At 41.8% G+C, this 15,089-nt stretch overlaps 1 protein-coding gene across 2 annotated transcripts in view; it reads right to left on the reverse strand.

The window, feature by feature from the left end:
- Positions 1–773: 773 nt before the first annotated feature.
- The window catches only part of itga8 (integrin, alpha 8), a 43,195-nt gene continuing 28,879 nt past the window's right edge, over positions 774–15,089 (reverse strand). For both annotated transcript variants that reach the window (XM_061716740.1, XM_061716739.1), the window contains exons 18-30: positions 14,949–15,080; positions 13,132–13,199; positions 12,433–12,580; positions 11,581–11,673; positions 8,753–8,832; positions 7,556–7,636; positions 5,199–5,304; positions 4,020–4,178; positions 2,552–2,668; positions 2,334–2,447; positions 2,035–2,136; positions 1,829–1,951; positions 774–1,732 (exon numbers count right to left, since the gene is read on the reverse strand). In XM_061716740.1, the coding sequence (XP_061572724.1) occupies positions 1,643–1,732; positions 1,829–1,951; positions 2,035–2,136; positions 2,334–2,447; positions 2,552–2,668; positions 4,020–4,178; positions 5,199–5,304; positions 7,556–7,636; positions 8,753–8,832; positions 11,581–11,673; positions 12,433–12,580; positions 13,132–13,199; positions 14,949–15,080 (1,413 nt within the window). In that variant the 3' untranslated portion in view covers positions 774–1,642. The remainder of the gene's footprint in view (positions 1,733–1,828; positions 1,952–2,034; positions 2,137–2,333; positions 2,448–2,551; positions 2,669–4,019; positions 4,179–5,198; positions 5,305–7,555; positions 7,637–8,752; positions 8,833–11,580; positions 11,674–12,432; positions 12,581–13,131; positions 13,200–14,948; positions 15,081–15,089) is intronic.

Below are 15,089 nucleotides of genomic sequence, written 5' to 3' on the forward strand. Positions count from 1 at the left end.
GTACATGAATATCCAATTTGAAAACAGAGGATTAGCAACAAATAAACCAGTGATAAAATGTCCATCTGCTCACCTCCCAGCCACTTTTATATTCTCACTATTTTATTCTCAAATGACATGGAGCCCCACTGTGATGTTTCGGGCCGGACCACAGGATGGTGCTGTCCTTCTTCCCAGAAATAAATGTAAGTTTATATCTACTTTGAACCACCTGGGGGAGCAAGATGCCTTCGTCTGAGACATAGAAACCAGCCCTGGCTTTCAGCAAACTGAGCACATTGGCTCTCACGAAGAGCGTGCTACAGTACACTTTTCAAATATTATGTGCATGTTTCCCACACCCTAAAAATCTGTAGGACTTTCTGAATATAAAATAACCACCGCATCCCACACCTTATTACCAAATGTGAATCATTTACCAAATAACCATTTTTTCTTGATTAAATATCCCACGCAAAAATAAACTCAAACATTACATATATATGAAAAAAAAAATTATAATTTCAGGGTATCGCTGATGTCCTAAACACTTTGTGTTTAAACAACCAGATTAAAAACAACCAACAAGTCTGATGTATACATTCATGTTACTGCATGTGCAGCCATGTACACAGTTTCAGTCAAGAAAGGTTTTTGTTTTTGATTACACTGTTTATCTTTGCAAGTAATTCTTGAAATCTTGTCGTATCTTTAGTTTGTAAAGCCTACAGATGTGGTGCAGGACTTCAGCAATGAAGACATGTTCTGTTTCTTCACATACAAAAAATGCAAAGTCATTAACAGGTATTTATTCGTTATTGATTTCCTCCCTTTTGTCTTTTTTGAAATGCTTTTATAAGTGGTGGCTTAAATCAGTGTAAAAATTCTTTGTTTTCATTAATATCAATTATCTAATATACCAATCGATCATTACAGTATATACATACACGGAGACATGAAGCTCTAATAAAATAGTGCCAGTGTAACAACAAGTTCAGTATCACACAATGCCCAAATATTGCACATACATTCATAAATATACACATCAGCTTTGTAACTTTTTGCTTTGTTTTGCTGAAGCATGTTGCTGCATCTTACTGCAAGTCTGTGTGAACTATGCAGCACACATCGCGATTTAATGGAAACAGGGATTTTCTGAATCCCGTGGTGGACGGATTATGAAACAAGTGGCGCTTAATAAAACACATACAGTACTTGCACACAAAGACACAAGCACGCACACACACACGCTCACAAACTCTCAAAAGCTCACAAAAGCACTTGTTCATTGACCTTAAGTCTCTGCGTTTCACTTACAAAGACACAAAAACAAGAAACATTTAAAGCATTGTCCTTGAAACAAAAGTTCGCTCTGTCTTCAGTTCTGGTGCTTCATTGCAACGTATAAACAAAAGGACATGTGTGTGTGATTTAGCCTGTTATGTATGTTGGTCCCTCTCTGTCTGCTGTGAATCCGATTGTTCTGGTCCCAGTCTGCGTGGCGCTGCAGGCTTCGCTTTTCAGTCGGCTTCATTCACAAAAAGGCAGAAGACCTCCAGGAAATGGATTTTCCAACCAAGACAGATCTCAGATCTGAATTTTAAGTTATTCAGAAGGTGCACATCCCTCCAAAACCTCTGACTGGGTGCTGCTACGTGTCATCTTAAGCATCCCCTGTTTGATCAGACGTCAGCTTCTCCTGGTCGGAGATGTCATCGTCAACTGGTAGCCGCGCCCGGTCAAAGAAACCACACTGAGGGAATTGCATTAGTTAGTAAAATAAACAATAAAGAAAAGCTACTGAGAGAAAATGTTGAGGCTATTGTACGGATATTATTTGTGTGTGTACCTTCCACATGGCCAATGTCAGCATGGCCAGCACCAGCAGCCCCAGCAGGATGGCCAGGATAATGACCCAGAGTGGAACAGCAAACGACACATCAGGAGTCCCCCATAACACCAGGGTTCCCATCTGCAGGACAACAACATGCAGTGGTGATACGTTTTGGTCCATTTCACCAATTGCGCACTAATTTGATGTTGCTCTCTTCTTACCGAGGTTGTGTGTTGAGGCAGGGTTGGGGGTTGAATACGGTAAGGCATGGATATGACCGTGAAGGCAACAGTGGAGTTGAGAATGTAGGGGTCGTTACGCCGCTTTGAGATAAAACACACAATTTAAAGTGATTTATTTTACAAACACACCTGCCTTATTAGATTTAGGCTGGGTGTACAAAAAATAAAGCCACCAGACACTGATAGAATTGATAAAATAATGAAAAACCTTAAGAAAAGGAATACAACAATTTAATGAAAAGCCAAAGTAAATCATAGAATGATGCAACGGCCCTAACCTGCAGGAAAGTGTGTGCCCAAAGTCTCGATCGGATCTTAACCACCGCGCTCTGACCCCGATCCAAGCGACCAATTAGACACATAATCCTCAGACAAGAGATGTTGGTGCAGTTCTGCACGAGGAGAGGGAGAGGAAAGACACCAAGCAGCTGTAAATTCCTAATGAACATTTGGTTTAGTGTGTTTCCTTTAGAGAATGCACACATGTGAGGCTCACCAAGGTCTTACTGATGTAGCCCTCTGCCGTGCTGACAGATCGTTTGTGGCGGTGAGGAGGAGCGCTGCTGTTCCGCAAGAAGCCAAGTAATTCAGGTGTGTCCTGGAGAGTGGAGACCTGAAACAGAGTACCAGCAGACTAGTTAGTTATCAACTCTTAATACTGCAGCGCAGTGACTGAATACAGTGAATCTGCGCTTAAGAGACAAAAAAGAAAAGATCAGGTCCAAAAGGAGATTATCAACAGAGTGTTTCAACTGTTATACTTGAATGTTTACCGTACGACACAGTAACACAGATCTTAGCTGTGTTTACAGGGGCCTCAGGCAGATTTATCTGATAAAATATACACGTTTGGCAAAAATAATAGAGATGAATTAGATTAAACAGCTTTTCTGATGCCAGGACAGCATCTGTTGGGCCTTTTGAGGCCGATCTTCCATCAGGGCTCGCTGATTACCACATATTGGTTATTTTATAAAGATCCGCGTAGCACATGGCGCAGTCTTGCCGACCACTGAGAAAGACCCGTGAACCTGAAGATCTTAAAGACACAATAAAATGCCACTAAAGCTCCAGCTGTGAAAACAAGCTGGACATTGAGAGATCAGATCAGAGTGGTTCTCTGAAAGTTGGACATGTGGATGTTTTAATTTCCTGTTCGTACAATCACGCCGACAAAAAGATAACCAACAGGAGAGAATAACCCGAGCCTCCTCAAGTCTCGGATAATAGGTCGAGAGGTTTTTATTGTTTCTCCCCAGGAAGCCTGGCTTTGGCTTTGGACGCAGGCCAGAGGCAACAGCTCCATTTAATAATTTAATCAAAATTTTCAAAAATAGTCACCAAGCTGAGGATATGGATTGTTGCTTGTTCCTCTCAATTCAACTATGTTTAGAAGCACATAGATGGATAATTTCTTTTATTCCTGCAGCTCTGTGGTTATCCAGAAATAAAACAAGCTACAGACATTTCCAATAATCAGATAATTTTACAACAAAGCACCAGCTAATTCAATCAGTGATTTTAAAATAGTATTTCTGAAACATCTGTTAAAAGAAGGGATGCCTTTCATTGCCACAATCCTGCAATATAACTTGTCTGCACAAACGTAGTAGAGCGGACACCTGGGAGCTGCTGGAAGATCTGAAACACTAGAAGACCCTACAAACATCATTCATATTGTCTGCAGGCGCATAAGGATGGTTTATGATATAACAGCATTTTGGAAACATTTTCTTGCGCCAGCTGGTTAAGAACTTGGACGACAGCTCGAACAATGGCTGCAGTTATGTGATAGGTGGGTAAAGATAAAAGAGGAGTGTTACAACTAGAGGCTTCAAATGGCTCCAAGTCCATCCCTTTATGCATGCAGGCTATTCCAAGTAGGAATGGAAACATGTCAGTTCCCAGTAAATCCATGGAAACATCTTGGGATTGGTTTTTAAATATGCACATGTTCACGTTACCTCAAGCCCACGGGGGTTGAGGCTGGTGTTTGTCCGGCAGCTTATTGGACCGTCTGTTTGAATCTCCATGGCGTACAGCAGGTTCTCATCGCGGAAACGGGCAGGCCAGCCGACCTGAAGCTCCGCCGCTGCGATGCTGCTGGGACCGGAGTTATGAAGCTGCACAAAGACGGGAGGAGAAACAAAAACAGAGCTGTCAGGATGTTACGCTCTTCTGTCTAATCAGTGGGTCTCATGTGGCTGACGTTATAATGAGGTTATCATAACTGGGGGATGATGACACAGACCACCTGTGTTTTCATGAAGATGATACTAATGCAGCCTTCGGTCACCAGGGACTGAAATACGAGTCGGGTAAAACCCGGAGCATCCCCGGGTTTGTCAGTCCACCTGAGACTATAGGTGGGCTTATGAGTTCAAATGAACCATCAATTCCACTAATCTTGTTTAGCCTCTTTCTCTTTCTCCAAAATTCTCGCCCACATTTATATACATCCATGCACATGCACGCGGTCATTAACACTTAAACAAGTCATCCAAACAGGACATGATCCTGGTGCTGCAGGGCAGCAATTCTAAAGGAGCCCCAAACTCTGTCCTCTCTAACTAGAAGCAGCTGTGCGTCGGGACATGCATCCCAAATGAAAATCATTATCAGCTGCAGGACAGGCCGGACCCTGCTGCTCTCTGGTTCAATAGGGCGGCCCCTCCCCATTTAAAACCAGAAACAAATCTCATGTACACCGGCACACGTGCAAAACCGCCGGCAGTCTGTCTGCCACTCTCCCTCCTTCTCTACCTTTGTCTGTAGCTTTCAATTATTAATATTCATCATATTTCATTCTCTGTTAACGCCAACACTTGGGCCAGTCCATTGTCCCTCCCTTGTTACCTTGCTCTCTATTGCCTTCTGTTTTTCATCCTTCTCACTCTTTCCTACCTTTCTCACCAGTAATTAGTCATGAGTTTGAGACCTTTGATCAGCCAGATCTTAAGTCTTTATAGAGCTACTGGTTTTACTGGGAGTGTGTGTGTGTGTGTGTTGCTGTAGACTTCCTCGACCCTTGTTGTTGGCTAATTACAACTTCACACCTATTTTTCTGCACAAGACAGGGCGTTCTTACCTTAGCCACAAAAAAACCAAGAAAAAAACCCAACAACAAACAAACTGAAATCTACCTCATAAATATGCGTAACTTGTGGTCCAACATCATCTTCTTTGACGGGCTTCTCTTTAGGTTCCCAGTTTGGAAATGGCAGCACCACTTGAGAGGGATGAGACACCCTGAAGGGAGCAAAAAAAAAACTTTTATGAATCGTGACTCAGTTTCTGGCATCCTTACAGTTTAGCTTTACCAATACAAGACATTTGGAAGTGAACTACCGTATGTGTTGGCCACAGTCTTACCTTGAGACTGATTTTGCTGTTTAGTTATCATTTTCCTGATTATGTCAGGTGGTTCCCCCGTTTTGATTAATTCATTTTGATAATTCGATTGGATGAATAATCTACTTTATTAATTATTAATAATTGTTGAAGGACAATCATTAATGACTCTTTGATAACTGAACCAGCACCCACTCTGTGGCACAACATATGTGATTTGGGAAAATCCACCTAAAACGCTTAAAACCCTTTTTTTTTTTTACATTTTTAACATTTACCCCCCAAAAAAAAAACAAAAAAAAAACACTTTTTGTCCATAGCAACCAAAAAGTTATAGATGGAGAGTTACATATGAGACGCAGTAACAATAATATTTTAACTTCACTGGGTTTGCACTGTTACCAGAGAGTTAAACAGTGAAGTCGCATTTAGAAATACTGAAACATTTAGATTCAGCACTTCCACGTCTCTGTCTGCTGTATTGGGAACGCTTAACAGTTCTGCTATAATTGGTACTCAATGTTTGGTCTACAAAAGCAAAAGCAAAAGCAAAAAAGGTAAGTTTTTAGTCTGCTTTTGAAAGAGGGCACTGTTGGAGCAGATTCCAGAGAGTGTAGTAGTGGCTGAAAGCACCATGAGCAGATCTAGTGTAAATTCTAGGTATGATGAGAAGACTCTTATTTGATGATGTAAGGGATCTGTCCGGTATGTATTCAGTGAAGGAAAAGTTGTAAAAGACAGGACTACTCAGAGATATCCTTTTATGTTTGTCACTCTTTATATTTTTAGTTTTAGAAATATATCTGATAATATCATCCCTTACCATTAAACATACAGAATTATTATTATTAAAAAAAAAAATCATACAGAATTATTAGCTAAAGAAGATTTAACGGAAGGGTTTATGGTCAAGGCGTGGCAAATACGTTTTTTTTGTCCGTGTTGCCATTCAGTGATGATGTATCGATGACAGATAGAAGCCCCTTTCACACAGAGATTCCGCAATATTGGTGTAAAGAAGTCCTGCCAATACGCCGCCTTTGTTGGTTCACACAGAACCATACAACGCCGGCATAACGCCGCTCCCGTCTGTAAATTCACACAGCATGCCGGCGTTCCGCAATCAGAGGCGTGACGACAGCGTCAGTCCGACCGTCATGTCAGCGGCATGCCGGCTGTGTCATTCACACAGACCCCGTTTCGTCTCTGTGACGGCTCTGTGACTACCTCCGCTGCCGGCTTATTGGTGGGGCCACTTGGCCCCCCCATTCCGCCTCCGTGACTTTCACACAGAACAGCGAGGCGGCTTAAAGGCGCAACGTTCCCGCCTCGAACTGGCTGTGTGAAAGGGCCTAGAGAGACTGCGAAGACAAATGTCTTAAGCATGCATTGAATTTGTAGGATTATCAAAAAACACAAATCCTTTCATTAATACAGAAAATATTCAGATTTAAATCACCCCCTTGAGTGTAAGAGTAACCGCTGCAAATCTAATTTTACCACATTTGATGACACAATATTAAAGAATTCAAGGTAAATTGACCTCAGTGGACAAAAATATTTATGCCAGCTGGAGGCGTAGTGTTAGTTGGTTTAGCGAGGAGCCGCAACCAGCGACAAGTCAAACTAAACTAGTTTACTTCAATGTGACAGTTTCATCCGGGCTACATTAACGATGCCGTCATGTGTTACAACAGCACTGATTTAAAAGGTGAAATGTCAATTTCTAAATGTTAAAAGGACATAACTAAAGCAGGTTACACTTATTATGGAAACACTGGAAAATGTGCCCGCCTGACTCAACCCAGGCCTTTTTCTGTTTGTGTGCAGCTGACCACACCCAAACAAGACCACGTCAGGCTTCAAGCTTTGAACTGCGTGCATCTGAGGTGTGTGTGTGTGTGTTAGAGCAAATATCCCCATGTGCACATAATCAGCTCAAATTTATTTCTAGCAATATGTTTTATTTTATGTCATTTTCCAGCAGTGCATAAACCATGGCTCACAGATTCAAACATCTCAAAAGAAAAGGGTTATGTCATGCAAAAGATCAAAAAGTTTAAACTAAAACAGGATCAGCTGCATATTCGGGGAGCGGACATGAGGGCGAGGACAGTCACAATCTGAAGGATAGAGACGCTGGACTCACCCACGTATATTGAGCTTAGCGTTGGCAACAATGGACAGATTCAGACTGACCAGGTTGCTGGAAGAGTTGTCCTTGTTGGAGCTGTGGAGAGATTCACAAACAGTTTAACTAAAAAGGCATGCATTTACCCAAACTACACCCACTGCAGTGAGCTCTTTATGGTGAAATACGATCATATCAGCGTGAATGTCAGAACGTTGTCCTCTTTATATTTAAAACTCCAAAAAACCACAAATCAGAAATAATAAAATCTGAAATGTACAAACATGTGTTTGCGTTATTGCACTGACTATTCTATAATTGCAGACATGGCTGTGTTTAAAATCAGCAAATCATATTCAATTTAATGTCAAGCAGCAGTTAATATGTTTCTGCAGCTGCTCAAGTGATACTGGTGGACACCAGGCCAAGTTCAGGGGTTCCTGAGGGATCATTTTTGCTAAAGGCCGTGCTTCATCAGGAGCTTTTCACGAGCAGAGGGACGCTAAAGCACATTTAAGGGGATTAGAAATACCATAAAATACGGAGAGGCCATTTTTCAACAAGTTATGTAAAGCGTCTCAGAACTGTGACACCAACAAGAACAGAACATCCCTGTCAATTCAACGAGAAGAGAGTTGGTTGACAAATAAGTAAACCATGCACAAAAATGACTTACTGTAGGACACATAGTTAGTTAAACAAGCAAAGCTGGAGTTGGATGTTAATTAAAGTTGAAGAAATTATGATTAGTTCATACCAGTCAATTTCTTTTACAAAGATTGCAAGCTGTTTTAATTTCTAACATGACATAACCATACCGTTATTAACAGGAGTATGTATACTTGATAAGCTTTACCTTCTGGATCCAACCTTTCAAATACAGCTACAACACAGTCTGAATTAAAGCTTAAGAGGAACTGATGATAAAGCTCCAAGAAGTCCCCCTGGCGCAGAGCTGGATCTAATGATGCTGTGTTTAAATTAGTTCAACGAAGCGAACAGTGAGCATTTTGTCTCGAACTTGTCTCGTTTTGCAATTCCTCCGGGCCCATCTGTCTCCCTCCGTCCCTGTGGTCAGTTTCATGTGACCGCAGACAGCGAGGAGATCAGGGCAGACACAGAGCTTATTTACATGCATCAGAGGAAAGACAAAAAGCTTTTGTGTATGGGTGCGTGTAATGAAGCTTAGGAGTTATGTGTCTGCTGATGTGTCACCTGTGGATGTGGAGCTCAAAGCTGATTTTTGGTCCTGAATCTTCCAGCCTTTGGACTGAAAACCTCAAGCCGACAGACAGCTGTGAAGGAAGTACAAAGACAGACATGATTTGCTGGTGGTGACAGGAGAACGATTAAGAAGATGAGATTATCAATGATAGCCAGTAATAAGAAGCATCTGTACACCAAAGGCAAGGTCACGCCTTGCGTGTCTTGGAATAAACTGCAAAATCCATGTTAAATAGACCCCCCTCCTTGTATCTTGGTCACAGTATCAGGATTTTGTGTGTCGATAACAGCAAGATCCTTAAGAATGAAAAAAGCCAGACTGCAGACACATACTTAGAAGCCACAGTTCCTTGTCTCTCCCCTGTTTCAATCCCCCCTTATCCTCAAAGCTAACTCAAAACACGTGGAAGGTTTGATTCATCAGACCGAACAGCAGTGTACGTGCATTTTTACATGAATATGACATGAATTCTGTTGAAAAACAGGTCAAGCTCATGGTCCAGAGAGGCAAATGACAGCATGCAGGCCCGCTTTAAAACTTCAAGAGCAAGGCCTGTGGTGGAGAGGGGCTGGTCTAAAGGACTACAAAGCCAAGATATCTTTATGGGACACATTACAGAGACTGGATGGGAAGAGCCAGGCAGGGAAGATCTAAAGTAACGGGCAGCAAATGTGTCGTTCAGAGGGAAGTCATTACTATCAGAGAGGAAGGAGGACGAAGAAGACAGGTGACTGGTTTCCAAACAACAAAGTCAAGTGTATTAAGGCCTGTATTAAAATCACAAAATGATTCTCACTTGAAAAGCATTTGTATTTTTATCCCATAGATTGGTCTCTGCGATCAGCAAAATGATTCTCACTTGGAAGGCATTTGTATTTTTATCCCATAGATCGGTCACTGCGATCAGCAAAATGATTCTCACTTGAAAAGCATTTGTATTTTTATCCCATAGATCGGTCACTGCGATCAGCAAAATGATTCTCACTTGAAAAGCATTTGTATTTTTATCCCATAGATCGGTCACTGCGATCAGCAAAATGATTCTCACTTGAAAAGCATCTGTATTTTTATCCCATAGATCGGTCACTGCGATCAGCAAAATGATTCTCACTTGGAAGGCATTTGTATTTTTATCCCATAGGTCGGTCTCTGCGATCAGCTAGACTTCATGTTAGTTACGATAGACTAAACATTTTTATTCAAAAAAGTCATCAAAACATCCACCAAAGCACTTGCAGTGATGTCATGTTCATTTGTATCCATCTAAACACTCTTGTGTATCATAAATATCACTTGGCCTAGTAAATACACTGGTTTTGCGTTAAGCTAATGCCCTCTTGGCAGCCGCACAGCTTTGCCTCAGTGTAATTAGGCATGATGTGCAAAACGATGATTCCTGGAGCAACAGTGGGAGAAGTGGTTTATGCTGCGGCAGCGGTTAGAGAAGTTACAGAAGGTTGGAGATGGCCATTGTAGTGCGTTTTTTCTCAGTCTTGATATAAATGGATGTAAAAAAAACAAGAACAGCAAAAAAAACAAACCAGATGGATGTTAAGTGAACTGCTGAGAGCATTTTTTTTCTTTTTCACTCTGTAAGCAGGCGTCCTGGGCAACAGCCTAGACAGCGACTGAACGGGACTGACCTGCATCATGCTGATTAGTGGCTACACATCCTGATGGCAAACGAGATCAAGTTAAAGTCTACTGCATTTTGTACACTAACATTTGATGCACCTGGAACTACTGAAACTACTGAAATGATTGTGGTTACACAACTTTGCCAACCTATATACCAATAATAGAGTTTTATAAGGTCAAGAACAGATTTTCCTCAAAATAAGTGATGTATTTGGCATATTCTTTGATCATTGTTGTTTTTAGGTAAATTAATCACTTACACAACAATGAACAACATCACTAATAGAGAACTCTGGATTCTCTTTACAGCAAGGCAGTAATAACTGTAACTGTAACAAATGGTGACAATTATACAGCTTAATCGTATTTTCAAATTAGGATTCCACTGAAATGACAGAAGATTGGTGATCAAATCAATTGACATCATTGATGCAAAACGAGAGTGGGATAAGTCAGAGCCTTGCAGATGTCTCACAATCTGCTCTCTTTCAGACATGCACCTCCAACACTGGTCAGTCTGCTCAGCGAGGCGCCACAGCTGCGTCGCGCGGCACAACGAATGAACTCCAGTGATCAGAACTATTTAGTTTCACAATAGAGGCGGAGCCTGCATGGGGGTGCGTGGAGGTATGTTCTGCACAAGCTCACGGATTCCTGAGTGTCCGACAAAGCAAGGGGAGAATCGAATATGGGAAACATCTGGAGAGCTGGGGAGCGCACAAACACACATATGCACGCCTTTTTGCCTTTCACATGACCCCCCTCCTGCAAACTGTGAAACATGACCACATAATTGATTTATCAGAATGTTGCGTGTCACCTCCAGAGCACAAATGCACCGCTCTGAAATTCTTATACTCACGCATGTGACATGCTTTGTAACACTTGTGTGCACAACAGAGTGCTAGAGTTTCATGTCAGAGGGGACCACGCTTTCCTCAACAAAGCCTTGACTTCCTGCATATGTCAACCATGCAGAAGCTAAATGGATTTTTATTACACATACATGCACACGTTGAGCGTGAAGGATAGCCATGTGGAGGTCAAGGTGATGATCAGTAATCATTGGAAAACATCAATCAGTGTGAATTAAACCTGAAGGGTAACAGAGTCTCCTTAGCAGGGATGCTTTATTGAAAATTGTGTGTGTGTGGGTCGGCTTCTGTGTATAATAACTCACCTCTGTTCCTGCCACCATCGGATTCCCGAGGTCACACACCACCATCCTGGACTCGTTGATCATCTTGTACTCACAATTTAACTCAGAGAGGGACTAGATGAAGAAATGAAAAAAAGGGAGTAATTAGTCAATAAAAAAATGAATTACAATGACAGAGGGAGCAGTGAGAGACAAAAAGAAGTAAAGAAAAATAACAGAATTAGAATTGGAAGAGACGATGGAGGTCAGAGAGGATAAGGGAGGAAGAGAGATGAATGCGCTGACAGTAAGAAGATCATCAATCAGGCAGCCCCATTACACACTCATTAACACACACATACACACACACACGTGCACGCAAACACACACACGGACAGCAGACCCTATCCATTTCCGCATTCACTAATGCAGTCTGTAAATCATTATAGGGGATTTTGGGCAGTAAAGCATATCCTGCTGATAGCTTTTCCTTAATCACGGCAAACAAACACACGCCACAGAGACGCAACAGGATGTGATGTTGCACTGGAACGATAGCCCAAAATAGTAGCCATGGCTACGACCACAATTAGACAGTTTTCTTAAGGTCTATACATCTATTTACAGCAACAACCCAAACTGGCCCTTAATAGCTGGATAGCATATGTTTGGGTGTTCTTATCTGCAGGGCATCTGATGATGGTATATTAGAGTCATTTGAGGACAAAAAAAAAAAAATGATGGGGTGGACCACAGATTTCAAAAGAGACATCATGGATAAAAATAAAACAACCAGTTGTAAGACTGTGTAAGACTTCAGGAAATTTGTGAAAAAGAGAGAATATCACCTTTGACAGATCTATGTGCATGTATGTTGCGTGGCCTCGTACTCACCTCCACCTTGCGTGACACGCCGATGTAGTCGGCCTCTTGTGGTATCAGTGCGTACAGCCACGTCTCGTAGGCTCCCTCTCCGAGGTTCACTGCAGTGATGGTCAGCGTGACCAGATTGTCATCTCCAATCACCAGCTCTGTGCGATCCCTGCATTTGAGTGTCAAAGTAAACAAAAAAAAAAGAAGTCATTCTGGCTGAAAATATTTACTTTCTTTGTGCAAAGAGGGGGCAGAAAACAAGTAATTCTGCTGTAACAAACACAGAAGATCTTCTGTGTTTTGGAACTATAACAACATTTTTTAGACTGGACTTTATGGGCAATCAACCGCGAGGAATGCAACACGCCCGACGCCAGCGCTAAACCCAACATTGTACGTGTGTGTTTCAGTCAGTGGAAGGTGAGAGGATGTTTATATAATGCTGCCATGGTGATGCTGTCCTGCTGGAAAGACTACACAGAGTGGGCTAATTTGACAATGCACACACACACACCTACACACACACACACGCACACACACAGAAAAGGGGACAATAATGTCAGCAACTTCAATGTAAACTTTGTTCATTGTTTTGAGGCATAACAGACATACTTTTTCCCTTTTTTTTTAGAGCCGTGTTCCTTGTGTGTCTGCATCTGGATGTGGAAGTGCTGAGTGTTTACAGGCAGAGGTCAGAGTGCGTGGCTGTGTAGGTCTTACATGCTGGCAGAGAGCCGGAGGTCAGGGACGCAAATATTGTCATCACCACAGTCCAGAAGGATGTAGGCCTGAGAGGAAGAGAGGCACACAGGGAGGGGAAATGTTGAAGGTACCGTAGACATAAGCATGAAACAAAGCAAGAATCAAGGATGCAGGTGTTGTGTATGTGAATGTGCATACAGACTTGCTGAACCTCTGCTCCTGAGGTTTATTTTGGGGGAAGAAGCCTAGTTTGCTCATCCTAAAATAGGATGTGAGTGGTCTCATTTCCCTACGTTTATCCTGATCTGTGACTGGTGTGTTATTATTAAAACACAGTTTACACAATTTCTATTAAAACCTCAAAGAGGTATCCTGAGCTTGAAAGATTGAGTGCATAAACATCGTTCAGAAATGGAGCTGAAAATTAAGAAAGCTTGCTGTACACCAAACACACGGCTCTGGAAAACTTTAAAGATCTCAGTATTTATTTGTACACATCCCAGGATTGGATGAGCATATTTTCCATCAAGCCTGCATGTTTAACAAATAAATGCCAAGTGTGAAGTTGGTCCAGAACTGGGTTTTTTGCTGTGCAGCAGACAGTGGGCTTTTTCCCCTTTGTTGATTATTCTGCATTAGCTCTTTCCAGTACGTCTAAATAAGCCGGCGGCCACAACTCTAAAGACAGTAATAGCAATGGTTTCGATTATTCATTTGTAAGAAATACATTTACATTGAGGTTTTCTTAGATAGTATTAAAAAAAGTGGTATTAGTGTTATTTTTACACCAGATATATACCCTAAATACTCAATTCAATTCAATTTTATTTATATAGCGTCTAATACAACAAAAGTTGTCTCTAGACGCTTTCCAGAGACCCAGAGCATAAACCCCTGAGCAATTATTACATAAACAATGGCAGGTAAATAATATAAATAAGGGATGCGCTTGGTTAAGAAGTGGCACTCTTGTGGTGTGTCGAATATATGACATGTTTTCTTTTCCATGTATCATGATTCATGAAGATGTTCTAGCATATTGCTCCAACCTGACATTTTCATCCTGCTGCATCTACTGTAGCACTTCTGTCATCAAACTTAGCAAAATGATGCCGGATCATCTGCATTGATTGTAGCATCCACACTTCTTTTGTCTTTTGCTGTTTCTTGGATACAGAGTTTCTTTTTCCACCCACACAAGTCTCTGGTGCTTTCTTGACCATTGAGCTTGTGGAGTATACCAGCGTAACTTGCTGTCATCACCACCAACAACTATTGGCACATCCACATACTTACAGCACTGTTTACATGCACCAAATATGCACGAGACCAGTGCACACAAGTACCTTGTAAACAAGCAGGAAAAGAAAATCCAGTTGATGGCAGAAACAGTAAGCACTTGGGCCCATTGGGGGTCCTGGGATGCCCTTTCATGTCTTACATTTCACAAGCACAATACAAACTAACTGGTTGATCAGATGCTTGAGATGAAGTCATCCCCTCATCTCCCTGTCAAACAAATGATGACAGGATTCAACAGCTGTCACTTATTTATCATGGAGAATAAATATTATTTTTAGCTGGATCACTTGAACTGAAATCAATTTTGTACGCAAAACAACTGATTTCCCGGTGATGATTTAGTGTTTTCTTTCCTTTTGTAGTTGACAATGCTGTCCCAGTAGATGAGATTGTTTGGAAATGGTTCTCAACTGTAACAGTTACTGATTCACGTCCATGTCTTTAATGCTCAGCAAAGGCCACAGAGCCGCCTTTCATGCACAGCATATTCTGAGCTATGATAACACGAGGACATCTGAACAGAGAACACCCACATGCTCTTGGAGGAAGGTGCTGCTGTACTGGTTGAGAACTGGTGGGAGGGTCTGGTCCTCAGAAGGGGGAGCCAGGCTGTAGTTCAGGGCCAGCGAGATGGGGGTCAACTTGTCCCTGAACTCATCATCCTCCTGGAAAGA

The sequence above is a fragment of the Cololabis saira genome, chromosome 3 (assembly GCF_033807715.1).
Source record: "Cololabis saira isolate AMF1-May2022 chromosome 3, fColSai1.1, whole genome shotgun sequence".
NCBI classification, from domain to species: Eukaryota; Metazoa; Chordata; class Actinopteri; order Beloniformes; family Belonidae; genus Cololabis; species Cololabis saira.